A 26088-nucleotide genomic window follows, 5' to 3' on the forward strand; every position below is an offset into this window, starting at 1 on the left:
ATAATTCTGCAAATGTGCGTATGATAATAATAATAATAATAATAATAATAATGATAATAATAATAATAATAATAATAATAATAATGATAATAATAATATGATAATAATAATAATAACAATAATAATGATAATAATTATGATAATCATAATAATAATAGTAATAATAATAATAATAGTGATGATGATAATAATAATAATGATTTTAATAATGATGATGATAATAATGGTGATAAGACACTGTTTTAGCACAATACAAATATCAACACATTATAACCATAATTATCGTGATTATAATAACTATAATGATATTAAAGCATCCTTAATAACAGTGTAGTAATATGGGTAGGCAAGGGGAATACTGGGAAGGGCTGTGTGAGGTGAGGTTGGCAGAGGAGTGAGAGCAACCTTATGTATGACCAGGGAGCAGCCCACCATATGTGGTCTATTATTAGCAAAAGTTTACACCAGAGGGCAGACACGCGCCGGTAAGACCCCCAGGGCTATCTCAGACTACCTGGCCTGGCAGGTATATATACCTGTGCCAGCATCACAGGTGGAGATAATTGGCTACCCCTCTGGCTACCTGCCACACAGTAGTTCCAATGTGTGCTCTACGTACACGAAGGGCTTAATAAACCTTATTCATTACGTGGTCTCTATCTAACGGTCTTTATACAGACTACTGCCCCATCACACCCCTACAGTTGATCGTCTTATCACAATAGCTTCAAATCCTTCAGTGACCTTCATGTATTTTTGTTTCATTCTTTTTTTTTTATAACAATTCTTTTTTGTTCTAATTTTGTTTCTCTTTGGACTTGTCTCCACCTACGGATCAATGTGTTCTCGGTACTTGTATGTAATCATTCTTTTCACACATGTTTCCAACAAGAATTCCCATGTGGCATCTAAAGCAACATAAATGATTTTCTTTTTCTCTTTTTTTTGCGAAGTTTTAATCTTTTCGTTGAAACCTTTGTCACATATGATGATGAGTGGATCATTGGTAGCTGTTATTAATAAGAATTCTGGTTGTAACAACAGCTGCTTATGGAATGTATATTACTTTATATAGGTAAAATTGTGGCTGGTTGTTTGGTTATTTGGGCTTTAGGTTTATCGATTGTCAGGATCGTTATGGCTCGTTAACATCATTTGGTAATTACCACTAATCGTAAAAGAAAGAAAAAAATGAACTTATTCTTCAGGTGTATTCAATACAGTTCTACGGCCATGCACGGTCGATGCATAACATGACCCTTGTGATAACAATTCACTATGAAAAGGATTGTACAAGTGAATAACTTATGTCACAATGACCAACAAATCAACTATTTTTCATCTAAGAAGATCGGTTTTATATTCGGCCTTCAGATGAATACCACCACAAGTTTTCTCATTCCACACCCGCGTCTCTGCATCTTTGAATCAAGAAAAATTCGTTCAAGAGCTTCTGATATATAATATAATTCTTAAAAGTGTTTAGATAACGTGCATGGAAAAAAATATTTTGGTTGATAACAGAAGCACCAGACTTTTCTGAAGTCCAGAGCTAAGAAAAAAAAAAAAAGAGGAAAAAAAGAAAAAGAGGGAAAAAAAAAAGAAAGGTCACCAGATAATTTGCTGCAGGACTTGTTTCTTTGTTCTTGTGAATGTAACCTAAAACGAGAGGGATTTTTCGGCATTAGATGTGTTCGCTAGGCTGCTTCGCCCAGAGTGACCTTGTGGTGTGCACTTCTAAAGATTTAATCGCTTGAGCACGACGGTTAAGACCCATGAGCACGACGCTAAGACCCTTGAGTACTGCGGTAATACCCTTGAGTACAACAGGAAGACTTTAAAGCACGACCAGACGATCATCTTTAAGTATGCTGGCACGACGATCATGGATGGTGTCGTACTCGAAGTTGGTTTCGTCGTGTTCGATGTTCATTCTGTCGTGCTCAAGGATCGTACCGTCGTGCTGAAGGATCGTACTGTCGTGCTCAAGGATCGTACTGTCGTGCTCAAGAATCGTACTATCGTGCTTAAGGATCTAACAGTCTTGCTATGTAACAAACTTTGAACATTTCCTTTGTAGGCGTTTTTTATACCATAACCAAGAGAATGAATTAAATGGTATATATGAATTTTCATATCAGTTGCCTTCTGTTGAATTAACATATGAATAGACTAATGAATGTTAACAAAGTTAGATAAGCAGATTATGATGGGTTGAATAGACGGGGTGGAGTTTTAGAAAAGTGGATCAGATTGATCAGGAAACAAACTTGAGCGGAGTGACAGACATGTTGGATTGATGGAGTTCAGTGGATGGGGTGGACATGTAAAGCCTCACCTTGCTGCTCCTCTACTCCCCCCCGACCTCTTCTCTACTCCCCCCCTGGCCTAACCTTCTTACACGCTCGAGCAGCTGGCTCTTTCGGCCGCCCCCAAAGGGATCTACTAGGAACATCGGGTCAGTGGCCACACATTTACCGCATTTCAGGCACCGCTGCTCAGGGTGTATGTGAAGCAGTTCACGACACGGTGAAAGATGTTGCCCCCCCCCCCACCCCCTCTTGGCATCGAAGGGTGTCGTCGTCTCGTCGACTGCTCTCTGCTGTATCATTCACGTTGTCAGCTGACGCCATCAGCGATAGGCACGCAACGCATCGAAGCCAAGGACGAAAAAAAAAAGAAAAAAAAATTCCGGATATCGTAGCTAGCATTAAGGAAAGCTTGCACACCCGGAGATGGAGATACACGCTCTTGAGGCTCTCAGCCCCGACCCATTCCTACATTGTTTACACTCTTTTGGTGTGTAAATACACTTATTTTCATTGCCTTTTTGGCAGCTGAATGTATCCTACGAACATAAACAAAATGTAAGCCTGACACTTACTGCATCATATGGTTACACAGCTCGGTGAAAGTGTCATTAATGCTGAGTGTTCCATTAGCCTGTGTTCAGTATTTTGTGCATCTTTGGCCTTAAGTGCAAAGTTCGCTTTCATATAACGTTTCCTGCCCCGAATGCTATTTTTGAGTCCACTTTTCTTTTGGTCTTGATGCATCACCGTTCTTGAACTCTCCCCTGATCATGAGTGCTGGTTGGTTGTTTGGTTATCTCGTCTCTAGGCCTTTCAGTAGTCAGGGGTCATTCAGGTCGACTTCATTATCTTGTAACGACCAATCGAAACGACTTGAACACCTTCCTTTAGATGTTCTAGGTAATTCTAAGGCCATGCTGGCTCTCACTGTCGATCATGAATGCGTTACTACCTGTTTTGGATGCATCGTTTGCCTTTTCTTTAGTCCTTAGAAACCATAGCTTCCACTGAGTGTATATCTAGTTTCGAGTTCATCGGCTTCTTTTGACTGCCTTTGGTAAAACAAGATTGTGTTTGCAACTGTAGTGGCGATCAAACTACCGCTGTGACGCAGATAACTTTAGTGAAATTATCAATAACACGGGTAACGAACCTGGTGACGTAAATGGCCCTATTTCCACATCGGCCAACGTTTGGTCTCGCATCACTTTCAGTCGCCTTTGATCTTACAGGTTCTCCATTGACTCCCGAGGGGAATTTGCAGCTGTGGAGAGGTATTGCTCAAGTTACCCTTTAAGACCGCTTAAACGAGTTCATATGCAAGCACAGCGGCGAGAATTTGAAGGCTACAGGGATTGCAGTCATGATATATTGGTTAAATCGTATGCGGAGAGGTTATGAAGACAGAGAAGAGGAGAAAGAGATGACGTCTGGAGGAAAATGAGACAGACATTAAGAGGGGGAAAAAAGTATGACAGGTATAGTGATAGAGTAGGGGAAGCGAAAATATAATGGTTTGTTGCAGGAGAGAGAGAGAGAGAGAGAGAGAGAGAGAGAGAGAGAGAGAGAGAGAGAGAGAGAGAGAGAGAGAGAGAGAGAATCGGGCAAGTGAACGAGGTAGCCTGCGCTTACCCCTTAATCGGAGCTTGAAAAGGATCAGACGATTTAGCCTTTTTCGTCTAAATCCTATTTTCCTGTCACGCAACAACTTGAAAACACCTCATTTCCTCCTTGCTCTATCCTCAGCATTAATAATTTGAAGACTCAGAGGGGCTGTGTCGTCGTAAGACCGTCCTTTGATACTATCTGCTGAAGCGAATCGTGAAAACAAGATCTGTAAAAGCGGTTTTCAATGTAACATTTTGTCAGCATTTACTTGCAATAATGAATTCGTTCTAAGTCTTTAATTATAAATCATTCGATGAGAATCTTACTCCCGTATTCACACACAAAGCAAGTAAATGTATACGAAATGCTATTTTTATTACATGTGCTACTTTTCAGTAGGCGAGTGTCGAATGCTCGGGGTATGTGAACGAAACCTGATTCACTCACGAGGTCGCTCATGACGCTTCTTTGTTGGGTATGCCATCGTAATACACCAGCGTTAGTGGTTTTTGGCGATGAGAAATGTTGGCAAAAGAGACAAAAACTATGTTTTTTTACTTACATGTGAATAGTGGACTATAGTGATCGTGAACCAAATACCTACGTACGAAGTTACTCGAACATTTGTATTTCTCATCTCGTGGACGAAAGGAATGAGGATGGCAGTGTATGCTGTGTGCCTCTTTGGGCTAACGTGCGGGATTGAAGTAAGCTACACCAGGTTGTAGATTGAAACTGTACCTTCGCAGATGCTAACCAGGCACAGTTCTCGATTCTAGTTGGTCTTGGGAGAATTGTTTACTTTCTTTGCACCACATCATCCTTAGATTTATTTACTTCGCCTTCGTGAAGTGCAGGAAAAGTGTTGGGTTAAGACAGTGCTAGCTTTGGGAAATGGCTACTTCAGGTGGTTTTCTAGGTCGCTGTGATTACAAAAATGTTTACAGAACATGATTTGGAGCATTATTTATTGAATAACAAGAAGGTAATATATCCGTTGAAAAATGGGGCTGATTAAAGTAAAAGTATGTAATACACTCGTAAAAAATCGACAGCCCTTAAAAACCTTCCGTAACCTAACATTCAAGTAAAAAATTCGAGTCCTTAAAAACCTAACGTAACCTAACATTCAAATAAAAAGTCGACAGCCATTAAAAACCTTACCTAACCTAACATTAATGTAAAAAATCGGTAGCCCTTTAAAACCTAACCTAACCTAACATTTAGATAAAAAGTCGACAGCTCTTAAAAACCTTACCTAACCTAATATTCAAATAAAAGATCGACAGCATTTAAAAACCTTACGCAACCTAACATTTAAATATAAATCGACAGCCCTTTAAAACCTAACCTACCCTAACATTCAAATGAAAAAATCGACAGCCCTTTAAAACCTAACGTAACCTAACATTCAAGTAAAGAATCGACAGCCCTTGAAACCTTACCTAACCTCATTAGCAGTCAAAAATTTTATTGATTTTTAATGATTTAGTCGAAATATACTCATCATAAGAATGCACCGCCAAGGTAGTGAGGATGTCAACAAAATGACGTGGCGCCGTATTTTTACTATATTTTGAATACTAGGTAAGGTTACTGTAAGTTCTTTTGATATTTTACAAGTATATTACCTACCTTTACATTGTTACCTCATTTACCTTAATATACGTAACTTTTATTGCAGCTATGTCTGTAATAACGAAGTATGTAGAGCGCCTGGATCATGTGAAGCCGCTTTCCGACGTTACTTTCGATGCGGAGCTAAACTGGTAAATCACCTTATCATGTACTTTACTCTGTATACGTAGGTAACAATTACTAGGATTTCTTTTACCCTAGGGGATACTTCCCTGTGGAAGTTGAGAAGCCATTTGCAGCATATATAACAGTCATGGGAGGAACATTGATGCTATTTACAGGAATCGAGTACTTCAACTTGTGAAATAAGCTGGCCACGTCCATTAGGTTCTAGGCACTGTGTTGTGGTAACGTCAGTAGAAGCAGATAATTGTTATGAATCGATGAACTTCTTGGTTGAGTGAGGATACCTGTACCATATTTCCTTAAACACGAGCTTCTTGCTGTTCCCATGTCCATGAGGATATCCTTAGCTTTATTATTATTTTCCTTGAGATTGAAGATAAGTATTTATGCTCTTGAGATCTAAATATGGTGGAGTGGTAAGTATTAGTCATTATTAAACCATATAACATTTACAGATGTGATTTGATGTCAGCTTTAAAAAGAATTTGAATCTCCTGAAAGTTGGAATGTATTAGGAAGAACAGAATGTACTAGAATCCATGGCCTTATCCAAGTACAAAACCCTTCAGTAAATTTTTTTAATTAGAAGAGCTTAGAATCATAGCTTTACAAGAGAGGACTACAATGGGGGCATATGTATTTCGCAGTTGTTTTTTCTTTCTTACTGGATTTCAGATTCCTTCACTCCAAAGCCTCTTTCCTCGCCTCAGTCAGACAAATCTCTATAAGAACTGGATTGCGTTTCCACTATGTTGGGTATAGGAGCGCTGAAGCTAGCGGGTTTTGCGTTGCCCATCTCAAATCCGAAGCGGAGTATTACCATGGCTTGAAAAATAGAAGTCCTGCAAAGTATATTGGACATTTTCGTTGTGAACATACTATTGCCTATGAAATCGGATTATATGCTGTTTTTGATAAAAAAAAAAAAAGAAAATCCTGAGCGCTAGAATTATCGAGGGTTAATTTGTAAACAAGTCATAGGTAACAAAGCACTGGTTTTTCGCTCCTGCTTCCTTGGGAGTAACTTCGTTACTATTGTACTGTTAGTGTTAACAGCCTGTGTTTGTTGAATGTTTGAGAGAAATAAAAAGGTGAGGTGCATGGGGGAGTGGTAAAGGACGGGATTCAGGTAGATACTTAAGTAGTTGAGTTTAAAGGTACACTGCTGAAACCATGTAGGTACCAGTATCAAAACAGAGTGAAGTGGCTCTGAATGGACACTTTCACTGCTCCTTATATAATTTCATTGCTTCCAGCTCAGGTTTAGAGTTTGCTTTTTGATTTATGATTCATCGTGATAATTACATACGATATCAATTTTTGTAGAAACTTGATATTGTATATTTTCGTCTATCGTAGGAGATGTAATGTTTGTAGTTCATACTTTTAAGGAGATACCTATCAGACTTGAAAAAAGATTTTGTGTGCTTTATGAGTATATCACATCATAAAGTATCAAAGAAGGAAATAGGAATGCGTTTTATCCATCACACCTTTTCTTTGTTTTTATTAAAGAGCACCTGTGAGGTCAAAATTTTGGTTTTATGCGATTAAGAAAACATTAATCCAGAATGTTTCATCTAAGCTAATGTAAATGTTTTAAGTATCTTATTTCTCGTATGATTATTTAAGTGCACAAAATGTATATGAAATGTTATTCAATGTGGTTGCTTATGTTTTACTGGGAAAACTTATCTCGGCTGATGAAATTCAATGACCTGTATTTGTTTCTCTTTTGAAAAGTTTATTCATAGATGGATTTACAAGAATTCAGGTAGAGAAAAATTAAGATTGAGAACTATAGACAGTGTATAGATAACGCATACTTCTTAGATAATGTTAAACTCTTATCATTACTATTTTTATTGCCCTCTGAATGGTACACATCTGATACGAACAAAAATCAAAATAGTAGACAATTTTGTGGTGTGCAATTAGCTGTTTGTGTGTGATTAGCTATATATATATATACTTTACGGGAAGGAAATTCTACATTCGTACGGCCCCCCTATCTTGAAATTTCTCTGCTGTTGTAAAATTTCTGAACTTGTGTATGCAGTTTCATCATTCAGTGCGCGCGTGCGCGCGTAAGTAAAAAAAAAAAAAAATATATATATATATATATATATATATATATATATATATATATATATATATATGTGTGTGTGTGTGTGTGTGTATGTGTGTGTGTATGTGTGTGTGTGTGTGTGTGTGTGTGTGTATGTGTGTGTGTGTATGTGTGTGTGTATGTGTGTGTGTGTGTGTGTGTGTGATACCTAGGCAGTGTGGGTTTGTTCCTTGATAGCCTTTTATTTTGTGCGACAGAGGAACGCTGTTGCCTTTTATCTTAAACAAATGTTGTGCTAACAGTATTTGGGCGTTGGGACTTAGGCTATTGAACCAGAGGGACCGGACACAAGGGCTTCAAAACAGAATGGTTGAGAACCGGTGTCATTCTCAGTAAAGTTTTCTTGTGGGTCAATTTTTCACCGTGGTGTGGTACGGACTGCCTTATTGTGAAAAGAAAGAGAAAGAAACTGTGTCCACATGCACAAAGACTTTTATTCAATAGCTTATCCCCCGACAGAATCTTAAAGATGCACTGATAAATAGAATAAAAGCATTGAACAATATTTCCTGTTTGGCAACACTTCCTTTAGAAACAAACTGACATGCCACCTCTCCACAATATTCGTTATTTCTCGAACTATCTTCCATCGCCCCGTTTCGAGTAAATTGTACCATGATCGTTGTTTTGTGCCTTGGAGTAGGTAATTCATGCTTTCCCTGTAAGAGTTGTGTCGTCTGTGTTATCTGAAGGGCTCATGCGAGCTTATCCGTTTTCCTTCACATGGACGTACCCAACTCAATAGGAAACTGCATTGGCTGAGTGTACTTGACTGTTTATTGCGTGAGAGTGGAATTCCTGTTTCTAAATCGCGTTTGACCAGTTTCGGTGTACAGAATTATGTAGTAAGTGCCAGTGTGCATTTGGATGTAAATGCTGTTGGCTGGACTCCCAACATCAGTATTGCAGAGCAGTGCAGTTAGAAATTCTGCGTTACACCACCAAAAGCTGCTGTCTTCCCGGTGAGTGATCTGCTGATATTTCCCGGGCCCGTAATTCACGTAGGTCGAGACCACGAAAAACAATTCGATGACGTGAAGCAACGTGAATTTTTTGGTCATTAATGTGAAATTAGAAGATGTTTATTAAGGCCCACTGTACTGAAGGATCAGCTAGACGAAACCTTGAAACAAAACTGGTTTTAACAGGTTTATCTCGCTGTGATGCGTCTGTCATGGACTAACTACATTACCGCAATAGATCGAACAAGTTATTAATGGATTTCGACATGGCTTCGTACTTTGTCATAATTATTAGGTCACTATATCGGAGGATTTCAATGTTTGATGGAACTACGCGCCTATTTACGCTGCTTTACCTCGGTAATGAAAAATGTATGTAAGATTTCTCTTTTTTTTTTTTTTTAGTTTTCATACAAACTATTGTGGCGAGCTTATTAATGAGAGGAATTCTGGTATATTAAAGGTGTAAAAAAGAATTTGGTGTAAACTTGGCTCCTGATTTGTCGTCCACAGTAATACCTCGATGTATCAGACATCTCGAAGAATTTCTTTTAAGATTTCATCTCTGGGAACCATGCAGGCAAATGGTGGGCGAGACCGATGATGAAAAATCCATTCCTTTCGAATGTTTTGTCGTCAGCTGAGCTCCAGGTCTTCTGTGGGCTTTATCTTAGTATTGTAGTCCCATCTCTCTTGTGAAGAGACTTTTGAAACCTGAAGTCTTATTTGCTTGCCTTCGCTGAGCGGGGAGCCATTGTGAGTGTTTATACACCTCGCATCCAACTTGGGACTCTGATTAACCTCACATGCTGCCTTTAAGGCTCAACACAACTTGACGTCCCAGCTTGGGGACCCAGTTGTTAGCCTAGTGACATAATTAAACCCATTTGTTCGTCAGTGTTGCAAGGAATGTAGATGATGGCCAGGAAGGAACTCCACTTAGGCGAATCTATATAAGCTATCGGGGAACTGAATCACACTCGACTTGCTATTGTCCAGGGACGTAGGTTAGCTGATCCCATTTGTTAGATCATTGAAACCTTCATACGTGTGGTTGGCTCGCGTTATAATCAGGTTAATGATAAGCTGTTTAGTTGTAACGAGAAGTTCACTTACTGGTAAGGGATATAACAGGCACGTGTTTGCTTACGTTCTGGCTAGAAAAGCTTCATTAGACTTGCATGTTGGCCGGGTAAAACTGTAAACCAGATAAAGGAAGTAAATCAAGTTACTGACTTAGAATTTTAGGCTCGTTATATATATATATATATATATATATATATATATATATATATATATATATATATATATATATATATATATATATATCACAAGCTGGTTGTGGACAGCAAATTGAATGTTCATCAAGTATGTAACTATAACTTGGCTACGGCATGTGCTGGTTAAGGACGGTATTACCCACCCATGGACGTAACTAAGTTCATAACTCATAACTACGGTCGTTACACTCGGGTTCACGGGCTGACCGCGTCCATAGCCAGCCAGCTTGGCCAACCCATGTGATGGGGGGGGGCCGGCTTGGACGTTCACTGGTGTTGGCCGCCGAAGGAAACTTAATTATGGTAGTAATCTCTTCGTAAAGCCGAGCTTAGCGCAGCGGTGCTGGAGTAATTCCAGGCTCGGGTATCTGATACTCAATTCAAATCCATACATTCATATTTGATGCCAGGGTAATCCCACGCCTTGTTGCTCACCACTCCTCGGAACTCGCTTAATAATGCTGTGTCGCCCCTTAATGGCGGGATTTATTAATGGGGAGGATTAGGAGGAAGGGGGATTTCGATGTATTTTTTTTTTTCAAATGGGTTGGATAACCACTAGGGACAGTGGGGAGTGGCCCATCCCCTAATGGGAGATTGATAAGGGTACATACCTTAGGTACGCTCTGTTTTGTACCATGTGGTACGATGTACCACATACAGGTCGAGTTAACCCGACCTACATACGACATAGAGTGGGTTCTATGACCCGCGTACTCTGTGCCACACTTGGTACAAGAGTGGCTTGTGCCTCGTATGGTACGGTGGTACAGTCATGTTACATCACAAGGGACTTGGTGCTTCTGTATCTGTGGTACTGTGGTGAGCCGCTTCACTCGTGGTATGCACCACATTTTGTCATATTTTTTTTTAACGTGTTGTGATTTTTATGTTGGGTATCGTGGAGTGTCCAGTTCCCCTGCATCTCATGTTTCATCGTTTTCCCGCTCGATTGCTTGTATAGTTTATCCCGCACTGCATATCGGCAGAATGCGACCAACACAGCGTGGATTACGGCTTGTAGTACGCGTGATGCAGTAACTGGCTTGAATGCTGTATCATACAGTAGCCTAGCACACGTTTGGCAAATTGCATTTTGCTGCCTGTGGCAGTGCGGTGGGTATTGTATGGTGTAGCCGACGCGACCCGTGGACAAGGGAGAACAGTGATGGAACTACTTCAAGGCATTGATGCACTCGCAGATACAATATTGGTGTGTGTTCGCATCATCTTTGAGGGTGGTTGGAATGGCAGGATTGAAATGATTTGAGACTAAGTAGAAGCAGAATTTGTAGACAATTATACTCCTGGAAAGTCTCGAGGAAGCTTTGTACCCCAGCCTACACTCGAACACTAACGTCGTGAAAGATTGGATAATATCATCGATGAGATCAAGATGGGCATATATATGCACGGGAGAGGTTGTGAGATATACAATGGAGAAATTAAGAAGGCTCTGGATGCATATTGGTGGTAAAACGCACACACACACACACACACACCCTGGCAAAAGCTTCCGATATAAAATTGCACTAAACCATAAATGAATTCGAGACAGCAATCCAAAAATACTGAAGCGCATCTGCCCCATCAGCAGAGAGGGCGGAGGGACTGACGATGGTGGTGGAGGGTCTGTGGGGTGTGGCAGGAGGAGTGTACTAGGGTGAGGCCTCGTACAGCTGGGAAGATCTTACGAGCCATTCATTTGATCCACGTATCTGTGAGGCGATGCTGTGCACTATACAGTTCCTACAGTTCTTGAGACGTGGAAAGCTGAGATGTTTTGAAAGGGTGGGGCTAGAGGAAGTAGGGATGCCGGATAGGTGAGGAGGATAGGGAATACCCGTAATGAGGAATGATGAAGGCTAGGCTCACATGGAGAACGAGGTAGAATTGGGGGTACCTGTGAAATACAAATGGACTGGGTGCTACTGGTGGGTGGGTGATGACAGAGTAGATTGGGATGGAGGGTGAGGGGGAGGATGATGCGTGGCTAAATCTAAAAAGTAAGGGAGGAGGATGAAGGTGTTGGTGGCTTAGGGAGAGATGAAGATGTTCCAGCGTTGCGGCGTACCATACCACACACACACACCGGTCTATGTCTGACGTGTTCTATATTCAGTACTGCAGACGTGTGTTGCTGTTGTCTTTCTGATGAATCGCATCACGCAACACAACCAGGTTGAGTTTTAAGCCAGGCATCTGTACCTTTCCCTCAACAGACCGGTACCTAATCGGCCGACCTTATAATGTCTTAAGTTTGAACGATCAGCAGTTTTATTCATTCGTCTCTTAAGTCCTGTTTGTATCTGAACAAGAAATCTTCTTTCGAGTTGTCATGATTTGGGCTCCGATCGCTTTGGCTCTTATTTCTTTTGAGTATTGATACTACTCTCTGTCATGCACAGGACAATAAGGCCTTTCTCATTTGTGAGATCTTTTTTCGCTCGTGAGCGGCTGGTGAGAGATCTGTGGATGGGGAAATGTGACATTCATCATGGAGTCTGCAGGTCCTCACTCACTCAGCATATTGACCTACGTCAGCGTCCGCCAAAAATTACAGTAACCGAATCTGTCTGGTTCGCAGACTTGTGTATCCCTCGTCCCGGCTTGTTTGTGATGTGGAATTAGTAATGTTATTTCTGGTGATATTTTTTTGTGTCCCCCGGCCTGTGTAACAGTGACTATGTACACAGTTTCCACGCTGGGATCTGGATAGACTCTCTGTTCTTCCTTTGTAAGGATCATGAAAGCCTTTTTGCACTGTTTCGTTAACATGTACATACATAAATGTGTATAAACGGGGAACATACACACACTCTCTCAGACACATTAAGAGTTCGTGTTACAAATCTGCTTGCAAAATGGTCGATCATCTCGAAATAAACCAGATTCTACGGTTGTATCCCTTCAGTGAAATCACCTCTTATAGGCTGGACACTTAGAGTTTATGATATTCCCTCACGTTCTACAGTTGTAGCTGGTCTTGCACGACTCGCTTTAGTTTACCGTACCAAAGGTCTCTCTCTCTCTCTCTCGAGGTCTCCAAACAACGTGAACACACCTCGCTCATTCCAGGTAATCTGGCTCTTGTCCAGATCCGCCTTCCATCCCTCCTCTTTTTAACATCTTGTTTCCAGCCGGTGTCCCTCCCGCTCTCAGCTCAAATCCTCCCCTTTCCCCACCTCCTCCCAGCCATTGCGATACCAGAATACCCATTTGAGTTTAGAGGGGGAGGTCTTTATATCCTGACCAAAATATCATATTTTCTATTTTATCTCCGCGGCTTCATGGATTTTACAGTGTGCCACCCGCCTCCCCCCTTCCTCAACTCCCTTTTCCTCTCCCTCTCTCACTCCCTTTCCCTCTCCCTCCCTTCTTTCCCTACTCGTCCCAGTTCTGTCTCTAGTTAATCCACGGTATTTCCCCTCGTGCCTAAGTGTCAGGTCGGAACGACCGAGAGGAAACGTAGTTTTTTTGTTCCTTTTATATTATTTTTCTACTCATGCCTCCCTCCCTCCCTTCTCCTCTCCCGCCCGAACGGTGAGATAGGTATGTATATTTCAGTCGTGTTATTTATCTGTTTATATGATTGTACTTTCAAGACGGCACAAGGTATAAGTTACGGTCAGTACACAAGGGGTGAGGTGATGTGTGACTGTGTGTGTGTGTTAGGGAGAAATCTTCGTCTTAAGGCTCCTTGTCTTAACATTTTGAGAGCATGACTGTACGACCCTTGAGCACAACGGTACGACCTGCAGGCAGGGTGATGATGACGACCACCCCTGGGTGTGTGATGGCATGACTACTTACCTCGCCTCATGATGGCGAGGTCGTACCTTTACTCTGTTTCATGTCGTAGTCTTCACAGCAGCACCATGACCCACCCTCGCGAAATTCTCCGGGCAGTACCCAGTGTGATCTCGCTCGCTCCGGTGTGCGTCTGTAGCCTTCTCAAACTTTTCCAATCTTTAGCCATCTCCTAACTTTCCCATGTTTCCAGTTTCTCACTTTATCCCTCTCTTCCCGACCCTAACTTTGTACACTGTGAGGCTTTTAGTATTTACTTTTTTTTTTCCAGTCCTTTGCACCGACGTGGTTGTTCACCCCCCCATGTTTTTCTTGTCCTCGTCATAGTGTTGAATTCTACGCTTTCTGAGGCGAATGGGGTAACTGAAGTGTAGATCACTGGCGTCTACTGATGTGAATGCTACATCAGTAGACTCACTCAAGAGATTATATAGGATCAACTGTGTATATTGGGAATACAAAACTACATAAACTCTCTCAGGAAGGGAATACGTGCCTGAATTTCCTTTTACTTTTAGTTATAGGTGAAAAAAAAAGCTGATATTTTGTTTTTCATGGTGTCTGTTATCTGTTCGCTCTGTGTTCTGATAGTAACTTATGTTCCTTTTATTTTATCATGATAAGCCTTCACCATATGGAAAAGTCCTTATATTGATTAGGATCCCAGTCATGGAATTACAGGCTACATATTCCCAGTTTTGCAGTCGCCTTCCCTTCCTCCCACACTGCTCATCCGTCAAAGATATTTTTTTTCATCCCCAGAAATGTCTTGATCCTCATGCTCTACATATCCCAGCCACCCCTCACGTTATCCAAAACGTTCATTAGTATATGTCTTCCCCAGCAGGATCTCTCTCTCTCTCTCTCTCTCTCTCTCTCTCTCTCTCTCTCTCTCTCTCTCTCTCTCTCTCTCTCTCTCTCTCTCTGCTTCACCTGCTCTCCAATCCTCCCTCATCAGTCTTGTGCTTTCTACGCCTCTCCAACTGTCCACATACTTTGTAGATTCTCCTCGAATTCAGGAGGGTGGCTTAACAGGACCCTCCCATTACGTTCACATGCATTCCCAATTCCCTTTACAGTACACTAGGTTTTCCTAATTCGCCTCGCCTTTATGCATGAGCTAAGTCAGAGTCGCGCCATCAATACCTATGTTTTCGCAGCTCGCTCCGTCAGTAACACATGGCATGTGTCATACCATCTTCTACCGGGACGACGACCACACGTTTTCCAAACTCGCTTCATCAGTAAGTACGTAGGTCTGGTTTTGTGACCAGACTGGCCGGGTGAGTCCTGGTGAGGCGATGACTCGTGGCGTTTGGTGACCAGGAGGGACGACAAGTTCACACTCGTCTTGGGTTCAGCGCACCCCGACCATCGACACATGACGGGCCAGGCAGGCGTGCCGCGCTTTTTAGTGGCGGCTGTTAAAAAGGCCCTTTTGCAAAGTAACTGACGAGAATACTCGGGCCATTTTGACTAACAAGAAAGAAAGAAAAGAAAAGGCCTCCACCATGATCCCGGCTCTCTCCCGTGCTAGAAATGGACTGAACTAACGGGCGGCTGTAATATTTTTTTGGTGAGGGAGCTGAAGTAACAGCATTGTGTCGGCAAGTAAACTGAGGCCAAGATAATTTCAATGGGTTATCTCCCCTGGGGGAGAGGGAGGGAGGCTTTGAAGCCTGCAGGGCGCCTGGCCTCACTCGTGAAATTGAAGGGGTGGGAGGAGGTGATTTATGAGCGATTTTCTTGTGTGTTCTGGAAGTTGGAGGCGCCAAGTTGCGAAGTTAGTCAGGATCATAATTGTTCGTCGGCGGAATGTGGCCTTCCTACGTTACAGCTGTGTGGCCAAGACGACACAACTTGTCGCGTCTGTCTCTCTCCCCACCCCGCACGGCTCTTCCTTGTCTAATGTATTCATCCTCTCCCTCTCCTCTCTTCTCCTCCCTTACCCCTGAGTCGTGTTTTATGATGTCCCCTCCTACGTTTACCCCCACCACGTCTCGTGACCAACACAGGACTTGTTTTCCGCTATTTGTATTCGTATGTTTTTTATTCAATTTAACAACCGTGGGAAGTATACTTTCTGACGAGTGGGAATTGTTATTAATCCCACTGAGCAGGGCGACGGTACAGCCCTTGAGCAGGACGGTACCATCCCTTGAACACAATAGTGCGACCCTTAGGTGTGATGGTATGGCCTTCGACCTGGCCCTTAAGGGCCATGTCCAAAGGCTAGGCCATCATGTCCGAGGGTTGTACTGTTGTGTTCAAGGGTTTCACGTCGTGTTCAAGGGTTCTACGTCTTGTTCAAGGGTTTTACGTCGTGTTCAAGGGTTTTACGTCGTGCTCAAGGGTTTTACGTCGTGCTCAAGGGTTTTACGTCTTGTTCAAGGGTTTTACGTCGTGCTCAGGGGTTTTACGTCTTGCTCAAGGGTTGTACGTCTTGCTCAAGGGTTTTATGTCTTGCTCAAGGGTTTTACGTCTTGCTCGAGGGTTGTACCGTCATGCTCGCGGTATTAAAGTTGTTCTTCATCGTGGACTCCACCTATGGCAGGAAACCTGCCTAGATAAATCATCACCGGACGAACGAGGACTGAAGGAATGAGGAATGTTGGTGACCTTGCCTGTACATTTTTCCTTTTTTGAATACGTGATTCAGCCAGACTCTTAACCTCAATACGTTCTTTGTTTATCTATTTATTTATGTATTTTTTTTTGCATCGTGCAGCAGTGGCATGTGAATGCAATATCGTGCATGAAGAGGGGGCCATAGGGGTTCGTTGATTTAAACCACTGCTGTTTCCATTTACCGTGTGCATCTACGGTGTCCATGTGATTTACTGTTGGTGTAGCATTACGAGTCTTATGCTTCTTGTTGTCCCTGATACGTACGTACATACTGTCACTGACCTACGTCTAGTCGAAGTCTTGGGTCAACGGCTCTCGGAAGTATCTGAAAATAAGAAAAAAAAAAAAATGAAATTCTTAAAGTCATTTTAGCTTTTGGAAGTTGCTATTTTTTTCTTCTTTTTTTCAAGAAAGAGAGAATGGAAGATCGCCTCCGTATCGAATGCTTGTGTAATTTTGCCATGTATGTTAACTCAGAGATAGTGGTTACGTCCACTGGTAAGATGTATCGCCAGGTAATACTGAATGAAAACCGACACTTGACTGCCTAGGAACCAGCTGGATAAGACTGGTGGTTGTGATGTGATGGATGTCAAGTGGAATTCATCATTGAAACATCCGGGAGCTTTGGATTCGCATTTATTTGGGAAGAAAGAAGAAAAATCACAGTAAATTGTTGTGGCTTAATCGGGAAAAATACATTGCACGATTCTGAAAGCTAAACTGAACGTAGTCGAACTTTTACTTTCCCCCACACCCAAAAGAAAAAAAGCTTTTTTTCTTTTATTTCGAAACGTGATGAAGCATTCAGATGTACTTTAAAAGCAACGTTCATAATTAGTTGATTACCCTTCCCCTTCCTCTCGAACACTAATTGGGTGCTTTGTGTATCACAGTCGCAGAATAAGGCGAGGTGTTCGTTATGAATAATTGTCTTGTTATCAGCAAGTGCCTAGCTCATCCCATGTTTTATCCTCTCCCTCATTACGTTTTCTATTTACTACAGGACACCAACGATATACTTCCATTAAGCTATTTCTGTGCCATGTTTTTTTTCTCTCTTTTTCTGTATTACGTCTAGTTTGATCTAATTGCCTCGGTTCTCCTCAGGTGGCTCTGCAACACGAGTCCTACTTCGCCGCCGTGGGGAAGGTGGTAACGTTCAAAGCCCAGGCCTGGGGCAGCGCCCTTCGCTATAACTGGTGGCTGCCGGGGGAGGAACCTCTTCAGGATACAGGTAAGTCCTCACACTGACCTTAACCTTTTGCAGCCGTGAGTTCAGGTAACACTCGTGTGAGAGCTGGTAAATCTCTTCTTCTTCTTCTTCTTCGTGAGTGAGGGCGGGTCGCGTGTAGGGAGGGAGAGAGAGAAAGAGCCGAAGGAAGGACATGTATCGAGATGCACTTTGGTTATGAACACGACTGTGGGAAGGGATTTGGCCGGAGAGGTATATCAAACCCTCCGTTTCGACTGGGAATTATTACCAGATGTTTATCAGTGACAGTGCAAAGAACGATCGACCCCCATAGTCTTACAGTAAGATCCAGGTGTGGGAAGGTGCATGCTGGCCCAGACCCTTCACGACGAAGTGCAGGGTAGAAGAAAGTCAGGGGAGGTGACCGATGTGTGTGTGTGTGGGTTCTGGTCTCGTAGATTCTCGGTGACTGGACGATTTGGCTGGAGATCATTTGAATTCAGGTGAGTGTTGTGGTTTTGCATCTCAGGGGGGGAGTGCATGACTGGCCAAGTCCTCATGGTTATCATTCACTTTTTTTTTTGATAAGTTTTATGGATACGGAAACCGTGCTTGACTGAGTCACTTGTGAAGCGATGGAAGTTGATGCCACGTTGGTTGGTTTGGTCCTTACAGCTGGCTCCTCTGCTCCCCTACCGGAGAAACTGTTGGAAGTTGATAAAACAGTTTAGCGAATATGACTGGGGGACTGAAGATTAAGAAATGGGTATTAGATATTCTCCAGTGTTGACTGAAATGTAAGCCCATCTCGTTGGGAATACCTGATATGTATTTGAATATTTACTTAATGTTTTTTTTTTTTTCACTGACATTGTTTTCGTCAGGTCTTGACGTCCTATTCTTGGAGGACTTTTGTTGTTTTTGATTTTGTAAACACAGTGTTACCAGGTTAGTAAGAGGCGTCGGAGTGTTAACTCAGTGTCATCATGTTGTGATGGCTGCAGACAAGCCTCAGCGGCCGGTGTCTGAGTGCGATACCAATTCACCCCACAATCCTTCATCCAGGTTATTCCGCAAGTGTGCCGTCCTCCTCTTCTGCGTTAGAACGTGTACCTGCTGACCAGTGTTTATTGCCACCATTTTTGTGCAGGTGTGACTCACGTGGAACAACCTTTTTGGGGTTGGGTGTCTCTTACCAAGAGGGGTCGGGGAGGTCGTGATGTTGCGAGGAGAGGAGGAGGTTTTCATGGTTGCATGGGAGGTGTGCAAGGTTTGGTCCTGACCGAAGCCCAGCCGCTAAATACTAATTTTGATTGATTTAGAAAAGATGCAATCTTCTAAGTGTACCTTCAGTGTGCGTGTCTGTGGGTGTGGGTGATGTGGGACACACAAGGTAGTTACGATGTGTGTGTGTGTGTCTGTGATAGTGTGGGTGACCGGTGAACACACAACGAGGTAGTTAGGATGTGTGTGTCTGTGATGGTGTGGGTGACCGGGGAACACGTAACGAGGTAGTTAGGTTCTCTCTTGTGCATCTCACGACCGCCTCTCTCATGCTCCTCTCGTCACTCAACCCACACCCCCTTTTCCCTCCAGACCCCTCGGCTCTCCCACCTGCCACCCAGCGCATACCTCACGCGCTCACCTCTCACCTGGTTACACCCCCATACGTCCTGTCCCTCCACTCACTCCTCACCAACTCACCTGTCGTTCCCTCGCCCACCTTTCCCTCCCATACACTCTCGCATTCCGTTCCTTTCTCGTTCCTCTTCGTGTTCCACCGTGCCACACTCTCCCTGCCTCTTCCACCACCCCTCACATGTCCTGTCCACCCTCTCTCCATCTCCTAGGAACTCTCTCCCTATCCCACCCCTGGTTCCTCCTCCTCCTAGGCTGGTCCTTATTACCACTCCCTCTTTGTCCTTGTCGGACTCTCGCTCTCCTCCCGGCTCCTCCCTGCCTACCCATTGACCTCCTCCCCCACCCCCCAAGCCCCACACAGTAAGGAGAGAGTGTGTGGGAGAGGGGAGAGGCCCTTAACAGATGACCTACAGAGTAACCTGTGAGGTGGACGGCGTGACGGCTGGATAACAAAGAGTTGTGTGTGTGTGTGTGTGTGTGTGTGTGTGTGTGTGTGTGTGTGTGTGTGTGTGTGTGTGTGTGTGTGTGTGTGTGTATGTGTGTGTGTGTGTATGTGTGTGTGTGTGTGTGTGTGTGAGGAGGTCTGGCTGGCTGGCTCGGGGGTCTGGCTGGCTGGCTGGTTGGCTAGGGGGTCTGGTTGGCTGGCTGGAGAAGTCCACGATCTGCCCATCACTCGACGGGCCAGACACGCCCTCCTTCATGCTAGTCGGGACTCCTCCCGAAGGCGGGAGAGACGTTGGTGTTGGGAATGGTGAGGGAGGGGGATGGGGGGAGAAGAATGGGGGTTAGAGTTAAGGAGAGGGAGTTAATGAGATGGGAGATGGGTTGGAGAAACAGGTGGTATGAAGCGAAGGGAGGGGGGAGATGGGAAAGTTCGTGGGTGAAGGAAAGGTGGGACAGACGAGTGAGAATGATGGGTTGAAAGAGAAAAGGACGATAGTGGGAGGTAAGGAGAGACGGGAGGGAAAGATGGAGGGAGGGAATTTGAGTGAGAGGTAGTGTAGAGGGTAGATGAGAGGGAAGGAGGAGGTAGGCAAGAAGGGAGAGTGGAAGGAAAAGATAAAGGGAAGGAAGGGGAGGGAGGTGGGAAAGGTTGCGTAGATTGGAGAGAGAGGAAGGGAAAGGTGATGAGGAGAAGCTGGATGGGAGAGAGTGGAAGGGAAATTGAGTCAGAGGGGAGGATTTTTGGATGGATAGGAGATAGGAAGGTAGAGCAAGTGAGAGGGAAGGTAGTAGGAGTAGATGTTAGGGAGAGCTTTGTGTTGCTATCCGGCTAGGCTTAGCATAGGTTTGGTGGTATACGTTGGTTGTCGTGTTACACGACTGTGTTTTGCTGTGTTCAAAAGTTGGCTTCGTCTTATGATTAACCTCTGGTTGTGCTCATCTTTTGGACATTTAAAACATTTCCAGTACAACGCTGTTTTAACATTTCTATTCCCTGCGTGTTTATCCTTCAATACTGCATTTCCTTGTCGTAATGGATCTCCTTAATCCGTTTTTTCTGTCTAGATTTTAGTATTGATGCTTGCCATGTCCAGACCACGGTGAGTGACTAGGGTGCACGCAGATGGCTCGCGAGGTCTGCTGCCGAAGTAATACGTGTAGAACAGATAGAGGGAAGCAACATCGCGGCGGATGGAAATAGATGGTTGAAGAGTTGATGGGGCAGGAGGCTTTTGATTCCATCTTGAAGAAGTGATGTCGAAGATGAGTCGCCTCAGACGTGCGAGCCCATCCTCGTACGGGGGCGAGTGAGGTCATTGTAGATATGGATTTGCTGGTCTCAGTATGTATAGCTTGGGCGCCATTGCAACACTCCCAGCTTTTGGGAAGCAGATTTTGAGATGTTCATGATATGGGATATTCCGAATACGTTGGAGAATGTAGTTATGCTGAACATATGTATGCTGTTGCAAAGTTGAATTAAGATGTTCTGGAATTGAAGAGCAGCAAACATGTGGCATTTGGGAAGATATATAGGTAGAAACTACGTTTAGCTACTGTAGAACTAAACCAGGTTACTGCCTTTGTATTCCGTTTTATTGCATAGTCAAAAGGCCGGAAACAGAGGGAAAATACAGACAAGGGGAAATAGAACTTCCACAGAAAAGAGGTGTTAAACAGTCTTTTACACCAATATAAAGATGGAGGTTGACATTTGCTTAGCTTCGCTAGTTATCAGTGATGATGTTTATGGTGCAGAGTGATGAAGAAGATGCATCTCAAAGACAGAGAGAGAGAAGAGGAGAGATCCGCAGTAAAAGATGCATCTCAAAGACAGAGTGAGAGAAGAGGAGAGATCCGCAGTAAAAGATGCATCTCAAAGACAGAGAGAAGAGGAGAGGACTGCGATCCGCAGTCACAACTGTACTTGTGGGAGTGTCAAGTTCGTTCATTACGACGCGTCGTATGTCATCGTGCGAGGGCGTATCCAGGAAAAGAGTTTCCGTGCCGGCCGGATAACCTTCCCCCACCCCAAAACCGCTGAGCGTATAGGAAAGGGGGAAAAAGGTGACGGTGACCTCAGCGAAGGGGAGGAAGATCAAGCAGGCTACACCGCCGGTTTCATGAACCGACCTGAGAAATGGTACAGCGTCTTTTTGTCCCTTTGGTTTTTGACGAGGTCAGAGGACTGTTTAAGCCACCCGGGGCGGTGTTTTAAAAGTGTTGAAACCCCGGAACCAAAAGCAGTAGTACTGTGTGCTTATAATCATTAGGATCCCCCCTCCCCTAAAATCCGACCCCGGATATGACCCTCGTTACAGGGAGAAAAAGAAGAGAAAGAAAAAGAATTGCGTTTCATCCTGCGCCGATTTCTCAGGAAAATTTTTCCCACCATTCGCCCGCCCGTTCCCATCCGTCAAAACCTGGTTCTGCCTACCAGCCCCTTTCAGAGTAGCTTTTTTTAAATCCAACCTCCACTCCTCCCTTCCGCTCCCTGATAGCTTGGATGGGGAGCTTTCTTTTTTTTCTGGGGGATGACGATGGGAGGAGGTGACAGGGTGGAATAATAGTGCCGAGTTATGTGATGGGATTAATTTATGCTGATGGATGAGTATAAAGTGTATCACGTATAATCCTCGTTCGTTCACCTTCCTAAAACCCACCCCAGCATTATCAGTCCATCCCACTGTCAGTCATTAGCCCACCTGGCCAGGAAATGGTAGGTCATTGCACTATGATTAACAGACGCACTTACACACACACACACACACACACACACACACACACACACACACACACACACACACACACACACGTCCAAAGGAGTGGAAGACAGTAGCAAAAATGTTGGTATGTCTTAATACGATGTTTTTCTCGGAAGTACTTTTGGACTCGAGTGAAAAGTGACCATAAATTTCTTTAATCCCTTCTCAACATGACGGTGTAACCACAGAACACAAGAGGTACGGCCCTTGAGCACGATGGTACGGCATTCGGGTGTGATGACCAGGCATTTGCCTTCGTATCTCAAGGGTTAAGTCTGAGGCCACACACACACACCATCATGCCCAAGAGTCCCATCGCCGTACAGAAGGGTCGTACCCTCGTACTTAAGGGTCTTGCTTGTCGTCGTGCTGAAGGGGGGGGGGGGGGGTTATCGTCAGCGTTCGTAGGGCTCCGGTAATTTGTCAATCAGGGTCAACCCAGGAGCAGTTCCGTCTCAACGAGGAGCAGTGGAAAAGGAAGCCCCTAAAGTTGAGTTCCTCGTGAGGAAACTTTTTGCCTTGCTCACCAGCGCACCGCGTACATTGACACCCAATTTTACAGTCCTTTTTACCTTTGGTTTTTGTCGCAGGGAGCGTGATGCGGGCCTCGCCAACATGGAACATGTGTATCAGGCACAGAAAAAGTGGCTTAAGCCTAACCTTCCCCAGGCATGGGCTTGATGTTAGGGTTCAAGAGGCTGAGGAGGGAGGTCTCGAGGTGGCGATGTGTAGATTACCCGAAAGGTGTTATTTATGTTTCCACACCATAGCTTCCCGCGCTTTGCTAGCTGTCGAATTAGTGGCGAAGTTTGAGGCGTTCGAACGGTTATAGATGATGTAGCCATAACAGTTAGTTTCGTTACAGCGGTTAGAGACGTTAGAACGATTACATAAGTTAGATCAGTTAGAGACGGTTACATACGTTAGAACCGTTAGAAACGTCAAAACGGTTGCATACGTTAGGGGTGTTAGGGAAGTTCGAACATTTAGAGGCGTTAGAAGCATGATTTAGTTTACTGCTGGTGGATATTGGTCGGTGGGGGGTGTTTGTGGTGCACTGTGGTTTATGCAGTGGTGTTGAAAGTGTGTGCTGGAGTTTACCGGTTGATGATGATACCCTGCATGACTTACGTATTGGTGGTGTGTGTTTCTGGTAGTGATGGATGTTTTTGATTTGTGTCGGAGATTTACTGGCAATATTTCAGTTTTAGGTAGAAGTTTTGTGTGGTATAGTTACAGGAGGCGGGATGGTGTGGTGGTGGTGTGTGTTGCATGTGAAGATGTCTGTGTTGGGATGGCAGATAATGGTGTGAGAACTTAGCTGGTATTGGGACCTATCCTTCGTATGCTGAAGTTCAGGGCGTTGTACACTTAAAGCTTAAGTTAGAAGCGTCTGATGGCGGAAAATAAAGCTTTACATACTTAAGTTAGAAGTGTCTGTGCTGTAACTAGACTCGAGAGGTTTTTTGGATGCGTCTACTGGCGTTAGTAACTTAAATGTTGCGACCGTTTCACTATTGGATTTTGGCAACACTGTCAGGTCAAGTTAGCAGCGACAGCTCATGTTTATGAATGTGTGTGGAGAAGTCGGCGTCGTCTCCGGGTGGAGACGACCTTTGACCCGACCGTTAAGAGACGTCAGAGGTCACGCCATCATGCTCAAGGTTCACACTGTCGTGCTCTAGGATCGTGCCATTGTGGTGAAGGGTCGTACCTACCGCCGTGCTCAAGGGTCATGCTACCGTTCTGAAGAGGTTAAGTCAGCATTTTTTTTTTGTCCTTGTTTCCATGTGATGGCAAGTGAGCGTCGTATGCACATCATGGTGAAGTGTGTGTGTGTGTGTGTGTGTGTGTGTGTGTGTGTGTGTGTCCAGGCTTGCTAGGTACGTCGGGGGTTGCAGTGTTGTGAGGGAAGACGGACGAGGCCTGTGATGGGTTTGTTTTGGTCAGCGCCGCAAGTGAATGAACTGATTATGGGTCGTGGACGCTGTCATTTCCATGGGGATTATTCTAGAGGGGACGGCGCTACGGGTTATTTATGTTGTTTGGCCGGGAGGGGAAGGGGGGAGGAGGAGGGGACTGGTTCATTGCCCCGCACTGCTGCTGCTTCTGCTGTTCCTGTGACTGATATTTCTCCTTCTGCTGCTGCTGCAGCTGCTGCTGTTCTTGTTCGTCTCATTTTATCAAAACTTTGGGTACTTGGTGATTGCTGCTGTGTTTGCTGTTTCTTGCTGCTTTTCTTGAAGACTAGGGTTACTAGCTGTGGTACTGCTTGCTGTTTCGATGAATGCGAGACCAACTTTTTAACACGGGAGGTCGACGATGCGAACCTTGAGGCCCTGATGAACCTAACCCGTGATCTTTACACTAAGGGTCGTCCCGTCGTGCTCATGGGTCGTCCCGTCGTGCTCATGGGTCGTCCTGTTCGTGCTTATGGGTCGTCCCGCCGGTGTTGAAGTGTTAACTCTGCCACGTCTCCACATTAGCACATGCAGGGCGGCGCTGGTCTGAAAATTCACCTCACAGCTGTGTCGAACAATGAGCCATATTTCCCTCACCATAGGCCAGAGGGTCCAGTAACCACGCTTCTGACCGGTGAATTAATGGTAAAGAAATGACACTGATGAGGCCTTTAATGAATAACTGATCACACGATCTTTATTTCACGTACTCCACTAAGTCGAGGGGGAATCACACTGGGCCTTTGACCGCGTCATATTTCCACTCGTGTGTGTCCTTTTTTTTGTGGACTTGAGCGTCGGGAATTGTATCCGCCGCTGTGGGCAAGAAGAGTTGCTTTTCATTGCGTTGTTAATGGATTCCGTCGATGTTATGAGGGAGCCGTGGTTGTAATTACCCTGTGGCGCCTTTTAATTGTAGCTTTGGTTATCAGGTGGTTCTGCTGCGCCTGTTGCTTGCATAATATTAAGTATGTCATTGGAAGATCATGGTGGTGATTGTTTTAGATAATTTGGTGATTAGTAATAACCAAGAAGTCTGTTTCCAAGAACACGTATGCATTTCATGAACGCCTTGGTGGTAGAAATATGCTCCTTCCGTACCCATGGGTAAGCGTATGCCAGATCATGACACGTAATTTGAGCATTAACTTCAGGTAAACTGTAGATTCTGTCTTTGGCTCCAGACGTATGAGACCATCACCTTGCGGTGTTGCTAACCCGAGCCATGTTGATGTTCTCACTGCTGGTGTACGGTCGTCCCCCTGTGTTTGTGAAGTCTGAGATTATTATGGCAAGGTGGAGTGGTCGTGGCCGGCGACGGAGGCCACACTTCAAGATGGTAAAAAAAAGAAAAAAGAAGCGGATGAGTAGCAAGGTACATAGCGACAGTGTTTGCACGTCCCCCCCAGCCTACACCTCCTCCACTCCCAGTGGACCGTAAAGACCGTAAGTGTGTGTTCCGCCTCCTTATTTTCGCCATTATTGCCGCCGGACTGCTGGGGGGTGGGGGGGGGGGGGGGGGGGCCGTGAATGTTTTAGAATGTTTAGAAGCTGATAATTTCTTGGGAGCAATATTTAGACTCTCATGGG

At 44.2% G+C, this 26088-nt stretch overlaps 1 protein-coding gene across 1 annotated transcript in view; it reads left to right on the top strand.

Annotated features, from left to right (window-relative positions):
* Positions 1-26088, top strand: part of LOC139758804 (uncharacterized) — a 1625355-nt gene that overhangs the window by 44520 nt on the left and 1554747 nt on the right. Inside the window, exon 4 of the mRNA XM_071680623.1 lies at positions 17603-17729. Coding sequence (XP_071536724.1) covers positions 17603-17729 — 127 coding nt within the window. The remainder of the gene's footprint in view (positions 1-17602; positions 17730-26088) is intronic.

The sequence above is a fragment of the Panulirus ornatus genome, chromosome 31, assembly GCF_036320965.1.
Source record: "Panulirus ornatus isolate Po-2019 chromosome 31, ASM3632096v1, whole genome shotgun sequence".
NCBI classification, from domain to species: Eukaryota; Metazoa; Arthropoda; class Malacostraca; order Decapoda; family Palinuridae; genus Panulirus; species Panulirus ornatus.